At 41.9% G+C, this 24,976-nt stretch overlaps 1 protein-coding gene across 2 annotated transcripts in view; it reads right to left on the bottom strand.

The window, feature by feature from the left end:
- The window catches only part of GULP1 (GULP PTB domain containing engulfment adaptor 1), a 788,491-nt gene that overhangs the window by 232,186 nt on the left and 531,329 nt on the right, over window positions 1–24,976 (bottom strand). For both annotated transcript variants that reach the window (XM_082260575.1, XM_082260574.1), the window contains exon 7: window positions 836–973. In XM_082260575.1, the coding sequence (XP_082116701.1) occupies window positions 836–973 (138 nt within the window). The remainder of the gene's footprint in view (window positions 1–835; window positions 974–24,976) is intronic.

The raw sequence follows: 24,976 nt of genomic DNA on the forward strand, positions 1-24,976 counted from the left end.
TTCTTCCTGGAGTTCATGTCCACAATTATCTCTACGAAGTCTAAAATATACCCCCCTTCTCCTGTTCATTGCTACACTCCTCCCTGCAGTGCACATTATTTGTATTTTTTTTTTAATATGTATTACAGGCACTTATATAGCAGTATTATGAATCTTCTGCTGTAGCCCCTCCTCTTCTCCTTAGCTATAAAATCTTTTACCATAGGTTCTTTATGATCAGAGGCAAATACAGAAAGAAAGAAGAAAAGTTTCCTGACTATAAACTGCATGATGCAATTAAGGGCTCTAGACTGTTTTAGGGAAAAAAGAACACTGGCTTGTTTCCCCTCACTGGCAGGGTTTTTTTTTTTTTTTATCATTGAACAGCTTAAGTATCTTCTTACAATAATAACGGCATACATGTAACATTTTGTTTTAATGGGGTATTACTATTTCAGGTATTTCCAGCATGTAAGAGTTCTCTGTGTTTAGTTTTGGATTTCCCAATTAGTCATGCAAATTCAAGCCACAATTTCGTTTTTTCCAAATCTTCAATCCGTTAGATTGCTTTATTTATAAGAAATGTTCTGGTTCGCTTGATTACTTGTCTGACACAAAGAGCTAAGTGGAATAACAAAGGGCAGATCAGCCTTAATTTATAGCCGCATAAAGCATAGCATGGGAAGAAATACAAATGAAACATCTTGATCTGTTTTCTCATGACAAGTTGGAGCCATTAATGAAGATAAACATCTGGAGATTTCATCTGATCCCAAGTCGTTTTAGCAGTTTCTAGCCAAGCCAAACTTTTTTCATGTAGGACAAAAAAACACCCTAAAACATCTGGCATACTTACACATTTCTCACTATCGAACACATAGCACAAATGCTTATTTGACTCCGAATCCTTGCATATGAATGTAAAAATCCGCTTGTCTGTCTTATCGTCGGCACAAAACGATATCCTGTGTAACTGGCAATTGTGCAGGACATCCTATAAACAGAGAGAAATTGGCTGACTTGAATTTGATTATAATTCGTGTTGACAGGTTGTATTTATTACAGCAAAACTTTAAATGTCCAAAAGTGACTTCACAAAGAAATCAAGACGTGTATGCTGTTGAGTTTTCAGTAACGTAGCAGCCAGAACTTACATTTTAAAGTGTTTATAAAGCAGAATACTTAATTTATAGATGTTAAACTGTATTTAGAAGAGCAATAGTGCATATGTCAGAACAATGAAATCACAAGCTTCATCTAAAAAGCAAGTTAGGTTTCAGAGATGGCACGAAGTAAGTTACATGAACCTTCCAATGTTTTCCATGTTTCCATTGGATGATGGAATGGAATAGTTTTATTGAGATTAAATTGAAAATACTATTTATTTTACCTTTTAAAACAACCTTTTCTCTATTGTTTGTCAAGATTAGATTCGTTTCTCAATATCACTTTACCTAAATTATCAAGAAACATGTTGAGAATACTCTCTAAATAAAACTCATAAAAACTGTCTTTTTCTGTAAAGTGAAGTGTATTTTCAGTAAGTTTGCATTTTAAATTATAATTATGAAGTTTAAAGTGGTTGTAAAGGGTATTTCCTTTATTAAAATAAACCTGTAATACTAATCTGCTCTTTGCAATGTCCTCTTCTGAAGGCCCCCCAGTAGTGCTCTCGGCTCCTACTTTTCTCTGTGTGCCACCATAGGAAGCCACTTCCTATGGAGGAACACCTGTGGGCTCGCACTCGAGCTGGGCTCTGTGTGCATCCATTGACACACACTTTGCAACTCGGCCCTGCCCTCCGTTCCTACTTCACAGGATTTAATTAAAACCCATGAGGAGAGAGATAGAGAAAAGCACTGCTGCAGATGGGTACAGCACTGAATCAAGTTAGTATTTAGGTAGGTATAAAAGGAGATGAGAGGACTATACAACTAGTGGGACATTTTTTACCCTAATGCAGGGAATGCATGTTTAGTTATTAAAACCACTTTAAATAATTTGTGTGGTAACCTTTACTTTTTTACTGCCTTGCTCTTTAGTATTTTACATTACAGTATTTTTCTAATTTTTCCGGAGTTAGCACCATTGACCAAGGACTGCTGAAATAAATCAATTCGAAAAAAACCCAAGTATAGGCTGTGTTTTTAGTCTATGCTAACTGAAAGACTCTCTGTAAGATAGAGGTTGGAGAATGGAACTACAGGACATGTTGAGGGACACAGACGTCCAACACTCCCAGAAATTTTGTATGCAAAAGAATTTTGGAGGCTGCAGCGCTAAAATGGAAGGGAGATAGAAGACATGGGTTGCCGATGAGGTAAGTATAAAAGCCCTTTAATTGCAGTACCTTTCATCTAGATTATCTTTTAAGCAATGCTTATGACATCAATGTTGACCCTCTTGTTTCATTACTTTAAGTTAGCGATCTCAGAACAAATATGAAAATATGGACTTTTAACTTTTCTCAGACCCTTTGGATCTGAGTATTTGGTCTGGGTCAGTGACTGTGAAAGTAATGAAGCCAAAGAAGCAGCATGGATGCATAACCAGGTACCTTACACTTTCAGAAGCAGCCTTTGTATTTGCCTTATGTTAAGTTTTCTTTCAAAGGCAATAACTACTATTGCCATCACACACCACTTAGATGATAAGAAATCACATTAACAAGATGGATGTTTTTAAACTATCATTTCTTCCATGACATCTAGCTCTGGCAACTAATATTTAACCCCATATTTTTACCCTAGTGAAAATGTAGCCACCTTGAGGTTGATTTACTAAAACTAGAGAGTGCAACATCTGGTGCAGTTGTGCATGGTAGCTAATCACCTTCTAACTTCAGCTTGTTCAATTAAGCTTTTGCAAAAAAAAAAAAGCTAGAAGCTGATTGGTTTCTATGCAGAGCTTCAGCAGATTTTGCATCCGGGTTGTTCTTGCTTTTTTTTTGTTGTTTTTGTGTATTGTATTTTTGAAAACCCTAATAAACAGATATTTAAAAAAATAATAATTGTATACCGCAGCTTTATATTTAACATTTAGCTTGGTAGGCATTTCAATGAGGTCACTAGAGCCCAGGCTGTGCATTCATTTGGTATGAGGTACAGAAATGAGAACATTTTGGTTATTTCCTGTGTTATACCAGACAGTTAAGATTGATGGGGAACTATATTTTAGGAAAGCATTTTCTATTACAAGACATCTAACAGAGAACAAGATAAGTGTTATATAGCAGCATATATCCTTTAGGGTCAGCAAGCTAAATTCCTCCAGAAGGATTTACAACATCAGACATAAATGTATATTCCACTGAAAATATTTCTGATAAGCTAAATTGCCTATATCACTGACAGTTTCAATACAATAAGTATCTCAGTGGCACCCTGCTTCGAACCTTCCTGCAAGGTTTATGTATTTTAAGATTAGACTTTATCCACAATGTTCAGGCATTTATCACTTATAAAAATATATTTGTTATACAGGAATATAAAACATACCCATAACTATCTAGAAAACCCTAATGTCGCTCTAGGGGTGTTTTATTTTACAACAAGAGTATTTGGTCATATAACAAAGAATAAAAATGTGTATGTAGATATATATATATATATATATATATATATATATATATATATATATATATATATGTGTGTGTGTGTGTGTGTGTGTGTGTATATTTTGTATCGTTTTAGGTTATCTAGTACATTTATAGAACAATGGTGCCATCCTATGGTTGATCTTTCAAACTACAGTTTCTTTGGCATCACTGTTCACATTTATACCACTGAAAAGATAATCAGTCTAAAGAAGGAATTAGTATATATAGAAGGAATTTAAATTGCTTGCAACATGTATATATACTTAAATGCATGTTGCAAGCAATTTAGTCTTTCAGATAACTCAAAGTGTGTCTGAAAACTAGAACAACTGTAGAGTTAGAAGCTGCCTTTACTCCTTTCTCCAATCATTTCCACTGAAAAAATGTAAAGAGTGGGTTCTGCATGTAGACAAAAGCAGACCAGTAACATGGTAATGACAACTAGAAGTAGGGCATAGTAGATCAGGACAAGGCTGTAAAATCGAAAGAGGTGGCCCAACCGTCGGGCATAAGTTCAGCCTATGAGGCATGTCTAGTTTGCCAGCCACACCTAGAGTAAGGTAAGAACTTGATTCTATGGGGTGTATTTACTAAAGGAAAATTCACTGTGAACTACAAGTGCACTGCAGTCACTGTAGATATGTGGGGGGCATGCAAGGAAAATAAAAAACAGCATTTTTTGCTTGCACATGATTTGATGATAGAAATCAGCAGAGCTTCCCCTCATTTCTGATTTTCCAATCAGATCTAGAGTGACTGCACTTCCAAATGCACTTGCAGTGCACTTGTAGTGCACAGTGGATTTGCCTTTAGTAAATCGACCCCTATGGCCCATAAAGTCCTGCACATGCAGGCATGTTTTCGAAAAATTGTTCCAAATGAACACTATTTTCAGTTTAGGGTTTCAGGAAATATTAATTCATCATTATGCAGCTAGTTTTAGTACATAATACGTTGTGTGACCTTTTCCCACTTTTATAGGTATTCTGGCTTCTTTCATGAATAAAAAATTAAAATAAAAAAATCAACAGCAGGGAGAACAAGAGCTTGGGCTCTTAGGCACACACTATGGTTGGTCTAAGGACAGGTAAAATTCAACATCCCACATCATTTGAACTGTATTGTAACTGTATTGTCTTCCCTCACATTGTAAAGCACTGCGCAAACTGTTGGCGCTATATAAATCCTGTATAATAATAATATAATAATCAACAGTAAAACACTAAAGCTAGGCTATACATGGTTTGTGTTTTTTTTTTGTTTTTTTTCAGCCAGCAGGCTGAACATGATAGGCTTGCACACAAAGCATGGCAGGTATGCCTGGACACACCCTAATCCCCCTGTGTGATTCAGAATAACCCTGTTTAAGCCCATTATATTTCACCATAGCCCCCTAACCGCTTCTAACATAATTGTAAAAAAAAAAAAAACAAGAAAAAAATTGTAAAAAAATAATAAAAATAAAAACTACTGACACCATCCACTGCTCTATTAACACCAATCCTTGCCCTACTGACACCGTCCACTGCCAGTATAAACACACATGCACACACATACACACGTGTTTGAGCTTTGAGGTGCACATCCAAATGCAATAGGCTGAACATAACAAACAGATTCCTCCATCTACACAAGTGGGTGAATGAAGGAATCCCCCTTGCTAGGAAATTTTATTTTAACAAAGGCTTCTGCCACTGTCAGAATACACTGATAAGCACATGTATCTGCCTTTTTGGTGTGTCTGTTAGACAGAAGTCGATTGACGAACAGCGAGGGCCACACAAAGATCAAAACTTGGGCAGTTCCTACTGAACCAGCCAATTTTTCGACCTATCTATGCCCACCTTTAGATTACAGGCAACTACTAGCGGTTTCCCATAAATGACACCAACTGGAGGAAATAAAAGAATAAACAGAGTGCACTGCATATGCAGATAAAACTACCTTAATAAAATGGAATAAATACAAATGCACTTACACAGAAGTGGCTTGATCAGGGCATATCACCAAGAAATTCTTTAGAAGGAACACAGGCCTGAAACTCTCTCACAGATTGGCTGACAGTAGGAGCAGAAACAAGTTAGGTGGAAAACTCTGCTGTGAACACAGGGAGAGCATGAATAAAATTAACTACAAAAATGTCCCAAGCTGGTGCAAAGAAAGGGGACTGTGAGTGCAATTTTCGTAAGCAAATGCCTCCACTATTTTACCCCTCCCTCATTCATCAGGGTGAGATCCTGTCATCTTGTTCTCTTCATTAGCCTCATTCTCTGCACTAGCCATAGAGCTAGTGTGAACACCATTTTGTCGTTTTTTTCCTATTTAAGGCTGAGAGTAGCTCACTCCTCCACTTCGATGAAGAGGCATGGCCCCAAAATATTTCAGAGTAGTGGAGGTACTTGCTCACCAATGTTACAGTCATGGTCCCATTTCTTTACACTAGTTTGGAACATGTTTTTACTTCATTTTACTCAGACTCTCCCAGTGTTCACAGCAGAGCTTTTCACATAGCTTGCTTTCCTTTATTCAGCTATGCAACGTACAAACAAGGATTTAAAGCGGAGTTCCGGGCACAAAAACTATATATTTTTTTTGTGCCCCTCCGCTAGTTCGACAAAACCTGAAAAGGAATTGGATAGTTATTTTGTTTTGTTTTGTTTACTCACCTTTTAATTAAAGATCGTAAATACTCACCTCAGAGTACTTCCTCCCTCGGCGCCACGGCTCACCCCGTCACTTCCTGCCTCGCGATGATTCCTGGGAGCTAAACGTCATCGCTCCCAGGAATCAATGCGACGGCACCGGGCCCGCTCGTCACTTCTGGGCGACGCCGAATTCCCCTGCTAAACAGCTTCTGGGCATGCCCAGAAGCTGTGGAGGAATGCGGCGCCGCACCGGAAGTGACGAGAGGGGCCGGTGCAGGCGCATTCTGGGACAAGAAGACGCGGAAGAAGACACAGAAGAGGACCGCGCCAGCTTCAGCTGCCCACAAGAGAGATGGAAACGCTGTGGAAGAAATTTTATAAGTAAGTATTTCTTCTAAAAGGTAAGTGCGAACCGGGACAGATCAGAGGCTAGCCATTGTGGAATGTGCTAGCCCTGACTGTCCCGGGGGTATGTTTATTAAAAAATGACTTCTGTGCCCGGAACTCCGCTTTAAAGATAGACGTACAAAGGGCAAATGTATCAAACATATTAACTACTGGAAAAGATGACTTTGCAAAAGGGACATGCTGGTAACTTACCAGCAAACCAGCCTTGTGATCATGTTGCCTCAATACATTAGCAGTGGGTCAGTTGGTATTGCAGGTCCCAGATGTGTTTGGGGTGTGGCAAGGTGAACATTATTGATGCCTTAAAGTGTTACTAAACCCACAATAGTAAAATCGGTCTGTATATGCAGTCAAGTGTGCTTGTTATACTCACTCTGGAACCTAAGGGGTTAATCCTCTGCATTGGGTAAAAAGTCTGTTTGTCTTCTCTGATCCTCCCCATCTTCCAAAGTCCCCAATCCATGCCCTGATAGAACAGAGCCCTTAGTGGCACTCTGCACATTCTCAGTTTGGGGTGTATTGCTAGAGAGTTTTTTTTTTTTCTTCTTGGGAGGGTGCATGTGATCGGCACAGGGCCAATCGGCACTGTCCAAACAGAGAGTCAGGGTCATGCAGCCTCATAGGACAGTCAGAGGAGAATGAAAACTCCATCTACAAGATTTAACCAGACACTGATCGAAGTCACAAGACTGCTATATACTGCTGATGAGAAAAGGTCTTTAGTAGCTTATATGTACTAAAATATTTGCCTTTCCACGTTTTGTGTACTGTGAGACCTGTTATAGTGAATGCAGGATCCTGGGTTTAGTAACACTTTAAGTTTTTTTCGGCAGGTCCAACTGGCAGGCAGAGACCAGTGGTGGAGGACAAGGTAATGTTTTTTTCAATACAGACTTCTCGGTGCTGACATTAAGTCACATTGTATGTCAGCCACACAATTGTTAGATTTTAGTAATTTTTTTGCCACATTTAATTACTGGCATGATCACTTTTTTATATATCAATCTCACCTGCACTCTATGCAACCTATATTCTAGCAGCTGTATCAAACACTCAAACAAGTATGCTGGATATTCATAAATACATACAATGCTATACATTATAAATTTACATTTTTTTAAGTAAATTTAAACCAAAATTATTGATAAGCAGAGTTGTATAAAGTACTCGAAACCCATACTTGAGTAAAAGTACAAGTGCTCGATCAAAAAGTGACTTAAGTAGAAGTGGAAGTGCTCGATCAAAAAGTGACTTGAGTAGAAGTACTAAAGTATTCAACATTTTTTTGTACTTAAGTATTGCAAGTAGTTTTTTTTTAAAATTTTGCTACTCAAGTACTGAAAGTAAAAGTACCAGTAGTTTTGAAAAAAAAATTGCTACTCAAGTACTGAAAGTAAAAGTACAAGTACTGTGTTATGTAGTTATTAAAGAAAGAAGTCGAAAGAAGTCAAAAGTTTGAACATCATATTGTTTTTTATTATTTCAAATGCAGCTTTTATTTATACATACAGTAGCATTTATTTTAGTATGCGCTGATAATACACATGTTTTGAGCTTCATGAAACCTGCCATCTACTGTTCTGGCAGTGGTAATTTTTATAATTGTAACAAGTAACTATGCAGCACAAAAAAAAAATATTGGAGTAGAAGTATTGAAATCATTGAAAAAAATGTAGTGAAGTAAAAGTGGAAGTAGGAGAAAAAAATTCTACTCTAGGAAAGTACAGATACCGCCTTTCGGTACTTAAGTACAGTAGTGAAGTAGTTCTACTTAGTTACTATACATCTCTGTTGATAAGCATACACAATAAAAATAATTAGTGTGTAAATACTTATGTGCACACTCCAGAAGACAGCAAACAATAATAATAAAGCTAATCACACGCTGATAAAACAGAAAGTGTTGAGTGCTTCAACTATATAAAGTGTTCAATGCGCAAAACAAAGAGCCATGTACTTGTGCCACGTAAACATCCGCTATTGTACTCTAGGAAAGCTGCTGGACCTGCATCCCTTTAGACGTGGGGAGTATCTCATCAAAAATGCAATTTTTAATACAGGGGATACCTGAAATTTGACTTAGGCAGACTTCTGGGAAGATTGGTAAACCAATCACACAAGCAGGAAATTCTGTGTACAGAACAACTATAGGTAGCCATATTGCATTGCATTTTCAGAAAATTACAGCAGCTGCAGATTTCAGAAATATATGTGAAACATTTTTTGGAACACTGTATCCAATGGTTTTAGAATCTAATTGCCATAGGATGCATACCAGAAGTATTGTAGGTCAGCCTGGCTAAGCTTAGATTAGCTGCCCACACAAAAAATTGCTGTTTGCTTAGACATTAGTTGGAACCACAGAGATGTCAAAATATTGATGAGTCATAAGGGAGAATATTTTGATTTCTTTGCTCAGTCTTTACCACAATCCTTTCAAAGCACATCAGTATTTGAAAAAGAAGTATAGCCAAACCTTTTTGGCTTTACCTTTTTTATGGATCACGGTTTGTTCTGAACTCTTGTGACTCTTTTTCAGCTGACAGCAGGCTAAAGCCCACTGTTGGCTGAAGTCACAGCGTCGGTCTAGGCTTGGGAAAGCTCCCAAACTTACAGTTGGGATCCACCCAGATTTCTGGACTGACAGTTGGCTCACCTTCTCAGTGAGCCTGAGCCAGCTACTCCTGCTCCCTGCACAGCCCAGCACTTCAATAAGCACTGACAGTCACCAGCTCACTGCAGCCTGAGAACTAAGCGATCAGCGGTGTTTGATTTATTTTATTTATTACAGGTACTTATATAGCACTGTCAATTTACACAGCGCTTTAAAAATATATTGCACATTCATATCAGTCCCTGCCCTCAAGGAGCTTACAATCTAAGGTCCCTAACTTACATTCATACACAAGCCAATGAACCTACCAGCATGTCTTTGGAGTGTGGGAGAAAACCCACACAGGCACAGAGAGAACATGCAAATTCAGGGGAGGTATTGTCATGTTTGGGATTCAACCCGGCAACCCTAATGCTACTAAGCAGAAGTGCTAACCACTTAGCCACTGTGCTGTCAGTTCTCAATCTTGAGCCAACAGGGGATAAATGCAGCATCAGGCCAAGGCTGCATCCACCTAGGTGAGTATAGATTCATTTTTTTCATGAATCCCATACTTCTCTTTTAAGGCATGACTAATACTGCAATTGGAGATCTCACTTTAATTCCAATATCAATGCTCTAGATCAGGGGTGGGGAACCTTTTTTCTGCCGAGGGCCATTCGCGTATTTATAAAATCATTCAGGGGCCATACAAAATTATCAACTTAAAAATTAGCCTGTTATATTTGGTCAAACATTTAATTTACTCACCCCTAATGTGATGGCTGCAACTGCTTCTCTTTGGTGAGGTGTGTGATGTTAGCTGGTATTGATGATGTTGCTACTCGCAACTGGTTTTCCAAGTTTGCGTTGGTCAGTCTGGAGCGCAGTCGACTTTTTGTGGTGGTGAGTTTTGAAAAGAACTGCTGGCGGGTACTGCTGGTTGGTAATGCTGGTGGGTATAGCTGGCTGGTACTGCTGGTGGGTACAGCTGGCTGGTACTGCTGTGGGTACTGCTGGCTCTGGCTGGTACTGCTGTGGGTATTGCTGGCTCTGGCTGGTACTGCTGGCTCTGGCTGGTACTGCTGTGGGTACTGTTGGTTCTGCTGTGGGTACTGCTGGCTCTGGCTGGTACTGCTGTAGGTACTGCTGGCTCTAGCTGGTACTGCTGGTTCTGCTGTGGGTACTGCTGGCTCTGGCTGGTACTGCTGTGGTACTGCTGGCTCTGGCTGGTACTGTTGTGTGTACTGCTGGCTCTGGCTGGTACCGCTGTGGGTACTGCTGGCTCTGGCTGATACTTCTGGCTCTGGCTGGTACTGCTGTGGGGACTGCTGGTTCTGCTGTGGGTATTGCTGGCTCTGGCTGGTACTGCTGTGGGTACTGCTGGCTCTGGCTTGTACTGCTGGCTCTGGCTGGTACTGCTGTGGGTACTGCTTGTTCTGGCTGGTACTGTTGTGAGTACTGCTGGCTCTGGCTGGTACCGCTGTGGGTATTGCTGGTTCTGGCTGGTACTGCTGGCTCTGGCTGGTATACTGTTTTGAGTACTGCTGGTTATGGCTGGTACTGCTGTGAGCAGTGCTGGTACTGCTCTGAGTACTGCTGGCTCTGGCTGGTACTGCTGTGAGCACTTCTGGTTCTGGCTGGTACTTCTGGCTCTGGCTGGTACTGCTGTGGGTACTGCTAGTTCTGGCTGGTACTGCTGTGTGTGCTGCTGGAGGGAAATGCTGGCTAGGAGAAGTAGCAGCGCCACGCTGGAGGAAGAGGTGATGTTTATTGTATTGGTCACAGGTGGCGTGCATTTGATATCACTCCGCCTGTGACTCACTCAGACTGTCATAATGGAGCAGGAACTATACAGGAAGCATTGGCTCCGTTCTGACATATCAGCTGAAAGAGACACAGACTCAGCTGCACAGGGGGGCCTGACCAAATGACTTTGCGGGCCGCATATGGCCCCCGAACCATAGGTTCCCCACCCCTGCTCTAGATGTGCAGAGCGAAATCCACCCACTACATTTGTGATTTACAAAAGTCTGAATTCAAACATTGTAGAGTGATACATTCTTGTTTTTTTTTTTTTTTTTTAATACCCCTACAGAGTGTTGGGGTTGGCATTATAAAGGATGTCAAAAAAAGGAGGAGTCCTGTGGAGTCAAATGGGAAACTTGAACTGGTTAGTGGACACCCAAATGTAATCAGATAAAATGTAAGGAAGTCATCCTAGCTACAGTGACCAGGTACTGTACATTTTATGCCCACCAATATTTTGGATTAAGTTTAGTTTAATAATCACTGTCATAAATACTTTTCCTGGCTTGTCAGTGGTAATGTGACCTGAGTGGCACATGCGCAGCTTAGACCATATTTACGGCACCTGGTCTGTGCCTTGATGATGTGACTCCTATGCACATATCCAGGAGTGACATCATCATAGCCCAACTATTTAAGTGGCTGAAAGAGACAGAACCTGAAAGGAAGCCTGAGTGAAGATGGAAGTGCTGGGACCAGCAGGAGCAGTGACTCTGCAGTGCTGGATGGCTTGACAGGTAGGTCTGTCATAAGGTGTATGTAGTGCATACTAGCACATTATTACATAAACCTGCAGGGGCAAATTTTTATTTATTTTTTGGCAGACTTTATTAGTAGCTTAAGGTTTAAGAGTAATGGAGATATAGGACATTGTACAAAGCAGGTCTTACTGCTTGTGTGAAATATGTCTATCTATATCGATAGATAACTATCTCCCCCAATGTTAGTTTTTTTATTAACTACAACATAAACAGCAATACAGAAAAAATACAATCTGAGTCATTCTTCTAGCATATATTTTAAAAAGGGGGCACATTTTTGGCAGACTTCTGTAGTAGCTTTAGCTTTAAGAATAAAATCTGGCACTGAAGCTACCCTAAAGCCCCATACACACGTACCGATTGTCGGCCGTAAATATTCGGCCGACGACCGATCGGCCGATTGTAGGCTTGTTAGTATGATGCTTCCGACAGCCGACAGCGCACTTTCGGCCATAAGAATCTGTCGTGTAGGCATTAAAACTTTTGTAGGCCAACACCAGAACAGCCGATTGTTCACCAGTCAGTACAGAATTCGGCCGACAATCAGCAGATTTGCAAGACTGGGCATGCTCAGAGAAGAAAAAACACACGGAAAGTAAACCATCACATGACATCACTCTTGCAGTTGGCTGTTGTTGGCCGACAAAATTTGTGTGCAGTCTTTTGCACTTTTCAGCGGACACGACAGCCCTGGACAAAAGACGGCCGATCGTTCGGCCGATGATCGGTACGTGTGTACGGGGCTTTAGATAACTATCTCCCCATATTTTTTTTTTTAACTACAACATAAACAGGGCAAAATCTGAGTCATTTACTTAGCTTATTTTTTTAACTCCCCACTCCAGGCTATATATGCACCATTCCCACCCCCTCTAACGCATCCTGCAAGGCTTCATTTTTTACTTGCCTAGCAAAGTATTACTATCTTAAGCCCTCAATCCAGGTCCTTGACAGCCACTGGTTCTGGGTGCAGAGGACTGCTAATCCAGCGTTGCAGATGGTCCCTCACCAGTTGGCCCCCCGACAGTCCTCTTAAGATGATATCATTTCTTTTCTGGGTTCTGAGAGAACCCTTCCCCCTGGACAGCCAATAGGAATTTTCCCTGTTATGCAAGCAGTGACAAGGGCTCCTGATGCAGGACCCCACTGGAGGTAAACAGAGAAGGAGAGAAGACTTAGGAATGCAGCATCGCATTACAGTGGCTTGAGGCCATTTAAAAAAAAAAAAAAAATGTTTTTTTTTATTCAGAAATCAGTTAGAGAGCGAAGGAGGGATGGTGGGATTGAAGGGGGTCATTATAATCTCAGAATGCTATTTCAATCAGAGTGAATCAGAGCATAAAGAACAGAAAAAATATTAAATGGGGTGGACATAGAATAACCTCTGGGTTTTAGTGTGCTTGTCTGCTTCTCTATTCTATTCGACTTTTGTGTCAGAAAATCACAGTGCTTTTGTTAGTGCACTTCCAGTCCTTCCTGCAAGTAAACAAATTTAGAATACAAACTTTCTGCAATCTGATGGCTGAAAACTGGTATCCAAAGTTAATGGCCAGTTAAAGGTCAAAAAATTATTAACCACTTTCCTACCGGAGGATTTTGCAGCTTAAAGACCAGACCCCTTTTTTCAACTTGGCACTTCGTGACTTTAACTGATAATTGCTCGGTCATGCAATGCTGTACCTAAACGAAATTTACGTCCTTTTTTTCCCACAAACAGAGCTTTCTTTTGGTGGTATTTGATCGCCTCTGCGCTTTTTATTTTTTGCGATATTAATAAAAAAAGAGCGAAAATTTTGCAAAAAAATGACATTTTCAACTTTGTCTTTTAAAAAATATCCAATATACTCAATTTATGTCATTTTTTTTTGCCAAAATATATTTAGCTACATGTCTTTGACAAAAAAAAAATCAATGAGCGTATTTTTATTGGTTTGCGCAAAAGTTATAGCGTCTACAAACTATGGTGTAAATAGTGAAATTTACGCAGCTTTAATTTCTGACTGCCTATCTCATTTCATGAAGTGCTAAAATGGCGGGGCAGTACAAAACCCCCCCAAACTACCACTTTTTGGAAAGTAGACATCCTAAGGAATGTCCTGACAGGCATGTTGAGCTCATTGAATATTTCATTTTTTTGTCACAGGTGTTTGAAAAATGACTAAAAAAAAAATGTTTTTTTTTTTTACACAAAGTTGTCATTGAAATGATATACTGCTCACACATGCCATGGGTATATGTGTAATTACACCCCAAAATATATTCTTCTGCTTCTCCTGAGTACAGCGATACCACATATGTGGGACTTTTTGGGAGCCTAGCTGTGTAGGGGTCCCCAAAAACAAATCACCACCATCAGAATTTCAAAGGGCGTACATTTTTCATTGCATTTTCTCACTACCTCTAACGGTTTAGGAGGCCCTGAAATGTCAAGATACCACAAAACCCCCCCAAATTACCCCATTTTGGAAAGTAGACACCCCAAGCTGTTTGCTGAGAGGCATGGTGAGTCCATGGAATATTTTATATTTTGCCACAAGTTTTGGGAAAATTACAATTTCTTTTTTTAATTTTTTTTTTTTTTACACAATGTTGTCACTAAAAGATAAATTTCTCACACATGACATGGGTATATGTGGAATGACACCCCAAAATACATTCTGCTGCTTCTCCTGAGTATGGGGATACCCCATGTGTGAGACTTTTTGGGAGCCTAGCTGTGTACAGGACCGCAAAAGCCAATCAACACTCTCAGGTTTTCTAATGGCGTAAATTGTTCATGTCATCTCTGCACTACCTGTCACAGTTTCGGAGGCCCTAAAATTCCAAGATAGCACAAAACCCCCCCAAATGACCCCATTTTGGAAAGTAGACACCCCAAGCTATTTGCTGAGAGGCATGGTGAGTCCATGGAATATTTTATATTTTGCCACAAGTTCTGGGAAATATATATATATATATATATTTTTTTTTTTTTTTACACAAAGTTGTCAGAAAATGATATATTGCTCACACATGCCATAGGTATATGTGAACTGACACCCCAAAATACATTCTGCTGCTTCTCCTGAGTACAGGGATACCCCATGTGTGAGACTTTTTTGCAGTCTAGCCGAGTACAGGTCCCCGAAAACCAGTCCCCGCTTTCAGGCTTTCCAAGGGCGTAAATTGTTGATTTCACTCCTGACTACCTATCACAGTTTCGGAGGCCCTAAAATTCCAAGATAGCACAAAACCCCCCCAAATGACCCCATTTTGGAAAGTAGACACCCCAAGCTATTTGCTGAGAGGCATGGTGAGTCCATGGAATATTTTATATTTTGCCACAAGTTCCGGGAAATATATATATATGTATATATTTTTTTTTTTTTACACAAAGTTGTCATTAAATGATATATTGCTCACACATGCCATGGGTATATGTGAACTGACACCCCAAAATACATTCTGCTGCTTCTCCTGAGTACAGGGATACCCCATGTGTGAGACTTTTTTGCAGTCTAGCCGAGTACAGGTCCCCGAAAACCAGTCCCCGCTTTCAGGCTTTCCAAGGGCGTAAATTGTTGATTTCACTCCTGACTACCTATCACAGTTTCGGAGGCCCTAAAATTCCAAGATAGCACAAAACCCCCCCAAATGACCCCATTTTGGAAAGTAGACACCCCAAGCTATTTGCTGAGAGGCATGGTGAGTCCATGGAATATTTTATATTTTGCCACAAGTTCCGGGAAATATATATATATGTATATATTTTTTTTTTTTTTTACACAAAGTTGTCATTAAATGATATATTGCTCACACATGCCATGGGTATATGTGAACTGACACCCCAAAATTCATTCTGCTGCTTCTCCTGAGTACAGGGATACCCCATGTGTGAGACGTTTTTGCAGTCTAGCCGAGTACAGGACCCCGAAAACCAGTCCCCACTTTCAGGCTTTCCAAGGGCGTAAATTGTTGATTTCACTCCTGACTACCTATCACAGTTTTGGAGGCCATGAAATGCCAAGACAGCACAACCCCCCCCCAAATGACCCCTTTTCGGAAAGTAGACACCCTGAGCTATTTGCAGAGAGGCATGTTGAGTATTTTGCAGATCTCACTTTTTGTCACAAAGCTTTGGAAATTGAAAAAAAGAGGAAAAAAAATGCATTTTCCTGTTTTTTCTTCATTTTCCAAAAAAATGAGAGCTGCAAAATACTCACCATGCCTCTCAGCAAATAGATTGGAGTGTCTACTTTGCAAAATGGGGTAATTTGGGGGGGTTTTGTGCCATCTTGGCTTTTTATGGACTTCAAAAGTGTGATAGGTAGTAAGGAGTGAGATCAACAATTTACGCCCTTGGAAAGCCAAAAGGTGCGCATTGGTTTTCCGGGTCCTGTACGCGGCTAGACTGGCAAAAAGTCTCACACATGGGGTATCCCTGTACTCAGGAGAAGCAGCAGAATGTATTTTGGGGTGTCATTTCACATATACCCATGGCATGTGTGAGCAATATATCATTTACTGACAACTTTGTGTAAAAAAAAATAAAAAAATAAAAAAAAATTTTTTTCCCGAAACTTGTGGCAAAATATAAACTATTCCATGGACTCACCATGCTTCTCAGCCAGTAGCTTGGAGTGTCTACTTTGCAAAATGGGGTCATTTGGGGGGGTTTTGTGCTATCTTGAAATTTCAGGGCCTCTGAAACTGTGACAGGTAGTCAGGGGTAAAATCAGCAATTTACGCCATTAGAAAACCTGAAGATGTGGACTGGTTGTCGGGGTCGCGTACACAGCTAGGCTCCCAAAAAGTCTCACACATGGGGTATCCCTGTACTCAGGAGAAGCAGCAGAATGTATTTTGGGGTGTCATTTCACATATACACATGGCATGTGTGAGCAATATATCATTTAGTGACAACTTTCTGTAAAAAAACAACAAAAAAAAAAAAAATTATAATTTTCCCGAAAATTGTGGCAAAATATAAAATACTCCATGGACTCACCATGCCTCTCAGAAAAAAGCTTTGGGTGTCTACTTTTCAAAAAGGGGTCATTTGGGGGGTTTTTGAACTGTCCCGGCATTTTATGCTCAATCTTAGCCACACATCACCCACTCTTCTAACCACTTGAAAACCAAGCCTTTTCTGTGCCTTTTTGTTTACATGAAAAAATATTTTTTTTTTACTAGAAAATTACTTTGAACCCCCAAACATTATATATTTTTTTAAAGCAGAGGCCCTATAGAATAAAATGGTGGATGTTGCAAATTTTTTTGTCACACGGTATTTGCGCACAGATTTTCCAAACGCAATTTTTGCGAAAAAAATACATTTTTATTTAATTTATTGCACAAATACACTATATAATTCCAATTTTTTTGGTAAAATTTAAAAGATGATCTTATGCCGAGTTCATAGACACCCAACATGACATGCTTTAAAAATTGCGCATGCCTGCGCAGTGGCAAAAACCTTCGTACATTTTTAAAAACCTTTAAAAGTCTCTACAGGTTACCACTTTAGACTTACAGAGGAGGTCTACTGCAAGAATTACTGCCCTCGATCTGGCGATCGCGGCAATACCTCACATGCATGCTGCAATTGCGGTTTACATATGACACTAGACCACCGCTTGCGTGCGCCATTGCGCGCAAGCACCGGGGGAAAGGTGGGGGCTCAATTTTTTTTTTTTTTTTTTCTTTTTTCTTTTGCTTTTTTATGTTATTTTGACACCTTTCCTTTAATTTTTTTTTTTTTTAAATCATTTTTATTGTTATCACAGTGAATTTAAATATCCCCTATGATAGCAATCTGTGGTGACAGGTACTCTTTTTTAAAAAAATTGGGGTATTTTAGACTCCAGATCTCTCCTCTGACCTTAACGCATCTGACCACACCAAAATTGGTGTGATAAAATACTTTCCCAATTTCCCAATGGCCCTGCTTATTTCTGGCGAAACAGAAGTCATAAAATGCTCGTAGCCTCCGGCATCTTAGGCCATAGAGATGATTGGAGCCATTCTCATCTCCAATTAGCTCTATGGTTAGACAACTGAACCCCCGGCTGCACTCTCGGGTTAACCGGTGGGACAGGAGAGCCCGAGAAAAACCACGGAAGGCTGCGGAAGGCGGCGGTGGGGGGGGGGAGGCTCCTCCCACTGCATGTAAAAGCAGTCTAGCGGCCAATTACCTGCTAGGATTGCTTTTACATGTAAGCTGACCACTGGCTGTAAAAAACGATACCAAGATGATGCCTAAATCTGCAGGCATCATCCTGGTATAACCACTCAAAGTCCAGCAACGTACCAGTACATTGCTGGTCCTTGTTTGGCATATAGGTTTTTTTTTTTTTCATGCAGCCTGTGGGCTGAACGGAAAAAAAGAGAACCTATCCGAAATCAGCACAGGAATAATGCGTAGTATTACTCATCATTAACCGCCCAAACAACCACCCACTGAATTTAATGATGGGTATACACGGCGCTATCCACGTATACCAAAATAAGATTTTAACTGCAGTGCTGAAATCAGAAAATCACCACAGCTGCTATCAGCAAAGGTATCCATATATGCTGAGCGCAAACACTGTTTGTGTCAGAATATATAAAATCAATGCGTGGTAGCCGACAAGTACCTGCAAGAGAAACAGGTCACAAAAGAATGAAAAAAAAAGTACATTAAAAAAAATACATTAGGAAGAGTAGGACATATAAAATGACTGACACAACAAAAGTTTTTGGATTCTCATCATTAACCGCCCAAACAACCACCCACTGAATTTAATGATGGGTATACACGGCGCTATCCACGTATACCAAAATAAGATTTTAACTGCAGTGCTGAAATCAGAAAATCACCACAGCTGCTATCAGCAAAGGTATCCATATATGCTGAGCGCAAACGCTGTTTGTGTCAGAATATATCAAATCAATGCGTGGTAGCCGACCAGTACCTGCAAGAGAAACAGGTCACAAAAGAATGAAAAAACAAACAAAGGACATTTATATGTACAGTAAGAAGAGTAGAAGGACATATAAAATTACTGACACAACAACAGTTTTTGGATCCTTTTATTTTTCTAACTGTTTCTTGATTTGGGACAGCGATCTTCTGCGATCTTCTCTTCCAGCTTGGGTCTCTCAAAATGTCGATGGACATCCAACATCCTTCGAGACCCTGTGTTTGTGTGCCCTACACTGTGTCGTGCTGTACCCTACGCTAATACTCCACTAGTGTATGGTAGCGCTCGAAACATTCCCCGATGCAGAGACCAGGTTGGTCAGGACATTTGGGACAATAATAGCGGGTGTCACTCCTGCCTCCGTGCTTGCTACAGACACGACATCTTTTTTGGGGATATCTTTGGGTAGGGGTACGCGGGATGGCATAAGGAAAATGCCTCTCATGCAGCCGGCTCACTGCATCTGGAAGGGGAAGTTGGGCAGGCATGCCTCCTGGGTACAGGTAGGCAAGGATGACCGCTTCCTGGAATTCCCGGAAGGATCCAGTTCGTCCTGACGCCCTGTATAGGACAAAGGCGTTCAGCATAGCCAATTGGTAAAGATAAACAGACACTTTTTTGTACCAGCGTCTGGCTTTACGGGCAACTAAATACGGCGCCAAAAGCTGGTCGTTAAGGTCCACCCCTCCCATGTTAAGGTTATATTCGTGGACACAGAGGGGTTTCTCCACAACGCCAGTTGCCGTAGGGATTTGGACTGTCGTGTCTGGGTGAAGGGAGGACAGAACATAAACATCCCGTGTATCCTTCCACTTCACCGCAAGTAATTTGTCCGTTTTCAAGCAGGCTCTCGCCCCCCGACTAAGACGGGAATTTACAAGCCGTTGGGGGAAGCCCCGGCGATTACGTCGCACGGTGCCACATGCGCCAATTTGTAATTCGAGCAGGTGACTAAATAGTGGCACGCTTGTATAAAAGTTGTCCACGTACAAATGGTACCCCTTTCCGGATAAGGGTGACACCAAGTCCCAAACGATCTTACCGCTGCTCCCTATGTAGTCTGGGCAGTTGGGGGGCTCCACAGTGCTATCTTTTCCCTCATAGACCCGGAAACTAACTGTATAGCCTGTGGCCCTGTCACACAATTTATACAGTTTGACCCCGTACTTGGCACGCTTGCTGGGGAGGTACTGTTTCATAGCAAGGCGGCCAGTAAATTTAATCAGGGACTCGTCAACGCAGACAACTTGTTCGGGGGTAAACAAGGCTGCAAACCGCTGATTGAAGTGGTCTATGAGGGGCCGAATTTTGTGGAGCCGATCGTATTCAGGGTCTCCCCGAGGACGACAGAGTTCATTGTTGCTGAAATGCATAAATCGCAGAATTTGCTCGTATCTCCCCCTGGACATGGAGGCAGAGTACATGCGCATATGGTGAGCTGGGCTAGTGGACCAAAATAGCCGCAATTCACTCTGTTTAGTTATGCCCATGTGGAGGGAAAGGCCCAGAAAGATCTTAAATTCGGAAACCGTTATAGGATTCCAGCCGAATGGTCTGGCAAGGTGCGAATTTGGGTTGGCGGCGATAAATTGTTGAGCGTATAAATTTGATTGATCCACAATAGATCTGTAAAGATCTTCCGTGAAGAACAGCTCAAAAAAGTTCAGGGGCGTAAAACCAGCTGTCTCCACGTGGATTCCAGGTTGGGCGGTGAATGGGGGAAGTACTGGCGCTGTAGAATCAGTGGGTTGCCAATTGGGATATGCCAGCGCATCAGGGAGGGCACTATGGGCTCTACGGGCCTGTCTTCGAATACGCGGTGGCTGCGGGCCACTACTCGTGCTAGCCACCGCACCAGCTTCAACTGCACTTAGGGGACTCGCCACGTCACCAGGTCTTACTGCAGTGCTGGTTGTACTAGGTCCAGGGTGTACTAGGCCGCTGGCGCTTGCCAGGTCGCCAGAAAAATGAGCGGCACTAGTACCCACACTCTGCTCCATACGAGCACCCTGCGATTCCTGCATCTCAACAACTTCAGAATGGGGTCGGGTACGCCTGGGTCTAACAGGGACCCATCTGTCGTCAGAGCTGTCTGTCAGGGAGCCGCTGCTGTCATCAGGTTCATATACTGACACTAATTCGGTCATTGTAGCTTCCCCATCGCTATCAGATGACTCGGACAGCATATAACTGAGAAGCTCTTCATCTCTGTACGAACGTTTGGTCATTTTGGTAACTAAATTTACCCGTACAGTGATGCGACTCACAGGTAATAAAAGCACCTGGTTGTCGAAGGCTATTTCAAGCGCTACCAAAAAAACTGCTAATGCTAGCAGGGATCAGGCCTGACTCTGCTAACACAGCGGTTTTGTGTCTTGTGTTTTTTTGTAAGTGACAGTAATCTATTGATTACTACACTTACCTGGGTGAAAGGGTTAAACGCAGGTGCTGGCCGGAATCAGTGCTGATCGTGCAAACACCGCGTTTTGGGAACCCTAAACTATGGGGGCGCTAGTATAGTTCTGATCAGATCAGATATTGATCTGTTCAAACACTATACTAGAAATGGAAGTGTATGTGCGTGCGTGCGTGTGTGTGTGGCAATCAAGGGGTTACTTCTAAACTATGCGCCGGGGATCTGGGGGGGGTGGCGGGGACCCTAAACCTCCTTTGGGAAAGAAACTAGCTAGCTAGCGCAACCTCAAGTCACAATGACACCAATACAAAATACAGTAAAAACAATATATTATGTGTGTATTAGTGCTAATGTGACAGAGGGTGTAGGGGTTAACGGGATGTGATCAGGGGGGGATCAGGGGTTTAAATCTTTATTGGAAGGGGCTGGCGGGTATCCTAAGGATAAAAGGAACGGTGGCAAGCGCTAAACCTGGTCACAAGTCACACTTATACGGGTATATAGAAAATGCTATATACTGTATACAGTGTGCGTTGTGGCAGGGGGTGTAGGGGTGATCAGGGGGGGATCAGGGGATTAAATCTTTATTGGGCGGGTGGCGGGGACCCTAAACCTCCTTGGGACAGAAACTTAGTCGCCTGCGCTAATTCTGATCACAATCACACTAATACAAAAATACAAAAGCACAGTATATTACGTTTGTATTAGTGCTGATGTGACAGAGGGTGTAGGGGTTAACTAGCGGTGATCAGGGGGGAATCAGGGGGGATCAGGGGTTTAAATCTTTATTTGGGGGGGGTGGCGGGTAATTTAAGTGGAAAAGGGGGGGTCGCAAGCGCTAGACCTGACCACAAATCACACTTATACGGGTATATAGCAAAATGCTATATACTGTATACGGTGTGTGTTATGGCAGGGGGTGTAGGGGTGATCAGGGGGGGGTCAGGGGCTTAAATCTTTATTGGGCGGGTGGCGGGGACCCTAAACCTTCTTGGGACAGAAACTTAGTCGCCTGCGCTAATTCTGATCACAATGACACTAATACAAAAATACAATAACACCGTATATTGCGTTTGTATTAGTGCTGATGTGACAGAGGGTGTAGGGGTTAACGGCGGTGATCAGGGGGGGGTCAGGGGAGATCAGTGGGTTAAATCTTTATTAGGGGGGGTGGGGGGTAATTTGAGTGGAAAAGGGGGGGTCGCAAGCGCTACACCTGACCACAAATCACACGTATACAGGTATATAGGTAACTGCTATATGCTGTATACAGTGTGTATTGTGTCAGGGACTGTAGGGGTTAATTGGGGGAGCGATCGGGGGGTAAATGTGCCTATCTAAGTGTAGAAGTGTGTGCTTTGTGCTTACTTACAGTTAGATGTGCTCTCCTCTCACGCTGGATCCAAAAAGACCGTTGTGGGGGGAGGGCACATCTCCTCTAAGCCTGTGTTTACATTTCACAGGCTTAGAGGATGATCTGATTGGGCAGGACCGATCAACAGGTCCAGACCAAAAATGATTGGCCTGGACCTGATGACTGATCGGTTCTGAACCCAATCGAGTCATCGGCGGGACCTCGGGAGCGCGCGCGCGCGCCAGAGCGGCTTAGGCTAGTGACGTTAATTAACGTCACTCTGCCTGGCCGGGGCTGACCGCCGCAGTAAATCTACTTGCGGCGGTCGGCAAGCGGTTAAAGCAACTGAATTTTTCCATAGTACTGCAAAGAAACCCAAATATCATTTATCTTTCAGGCTTCTGGGTTGAAAGTTAATTTTACATACTACAGATTAGAGAAGGGTCACACCACACCTCCTGAACAGAGAAAAAGTTCTGACCCAATACAGTGATTTTATTGATGCTTAAAGTGCAACAATAAAAATGAAAAATTCCTTTAAATATAGTGCCTGGTGGGTCCACTTAGTCAGCCTGTAAAGTGGCACATCTGTAGCATGTATAAAACACGCTGCAGCAAAAATGAAATTTCTAAAGAAAAATGCATTAAATGAAATTTAAATAGCCGGCAATACAATACGATTGCCACCAATATAATTTTTTTTTCATGTCAAAAAGTAATACAAGCACAAAGTAATAAAAGCACAGAGACAGTTTTTGACAATTTCTTTATTAAAAAATACAAAAAATAGTGTCCCCCGATGTAAATCCATTGTCAATTACAACGCCCGCCGTACTGCCAGACCTGAAAAAGAAAAAAAAAATTGCCCCGCTGTCAACTAAGGCATACCGCCAAATGCCTGGCTTGCCATTTGATAGTTCTTATATAGGTAAGGGCAGGGCCACCTGGCGATATAATCTGGTGGCACTGCCCCTTGTGACGTCACTAGCACAGCATGCACCAGTCCGTGATGCCACAAGGTGGCGGTGGCACCAGGTGACGTTGCCAACACAGCATGCACTGGTCCGTGATGCCACAAGAGGGCAGTGCCACCAAGTGACATCACCAGCAGGGGGCTCCGCCTCTTACCTATATAAGAACTGTCAAACAGCAAGCGAGACATTCAGTGGTCTGCCTTAGTTGACAGCAGAGCAGTTTTTTTTTTTCTTTTCCAGGTCTGGCGGTGACATTGGCGTCGTGATTGATGGTGGGTCTACATTGGGGGACACTTTTTTTATTTTTTATTAAGGGAACTGTCAAAAACTGTCTGTGTTTTTATTACTTTTTGACTTTTTTTGGTAAATGGGAAGGGGTATTATGTACCCCATACTCATTCACATAGGGGGGTGCCTGAGATCTGGGGGCCCCCTTATTAAAGGAGGCTTTCAGATTCCAATAAGCCCCCTGCCCGCAGACCCCCATAACCATACCACAGGGTTGTGGGGATGATGCCATTGTCCCCATCAACATGGGAACAAGGTGCTTTGGGGTGAGGGGACAGAGCCCCCCCTGCCCCAAAAGGACCCACCCCCAATGTTGAGGACATGTTGCATGGTATGGTTTGGGGGGGTCCGCTCGTCAATTTTTTTTTTACTTTTTAATTGCCAGCAATGTTTTTATTTTTACTTAGCTGTCAGCAGGGAATCCCATTGACAGCTGATGACTCATCAGTTAAGGTTGCCGCGGCCAGCTTCCTGGCCCATTCCTTAACAACTAGCTAACCACTGCACCCTGATTGGGCAAAGCTTTGCCCAATCAGGGCTCAAAATGCACTGTGAATTTCAGGGCATTCAGCGGGGCCAACACCCGCCGAATGTCCTGCAAATTCAGGTGTTCGCCAAATGGATGAACAGGCAATGTTCGGGCCATACTTTTGCTCAGCCCGAACCGTTCACCCAACTCTACTACAGATATGTGTTTATGGGGAGTTTATTATTTTGTGTTGATTTAAAAAGTTTCAGTGGTAAAAATTATACTTTATTTTGGTATTCCCTTACTTAACAAATCTGTGTCGGTATAAGTATCTGTAGGTACTGCGCTAATCTCCTGCAGACTATATATATGTTCAAGCTGACCAGGTTACAGTAATTCAGGAGAATACTGAAAGGTCTACTGGTCCTAGTTCCCTCCCTAGAAGATTTGCTCCCACATTTCACATTTTGAAACAGACCCACAAACTCAATTTCTTCAAAACTGCCCACACATCTCCCTCTCCACTCTAACTATTTCTTACAAAGTACCAGTTTTTTCTCTCCATCAGCTACATTTATCTCTTTTACCTCCCTTATATAGGTTTACCCACCTTTCAGCCCATAAAACTGTTCATGTTCTCCTTCTATGTCATGTGTCGCAATCAGGGGTCAGGCTCAGAGAACAGTAGCTCTAGCAGTAGAGAGGTTCACACCAACCAGCAGGAAAAGTACAAGAGCA

Source organism: Pelophylax lessonae (genome assembly GCF_965119305.1).
Source record: "Pelophylax lessonae genome assembly, chromosome: 6".
In the NCBI taxonomy this organism is placed as follows: Eukaryota; Metazoa; Chordata; class Amphibia; order Anura; family Ranidae; genus Pelophylax; species Pelophylax lessonae.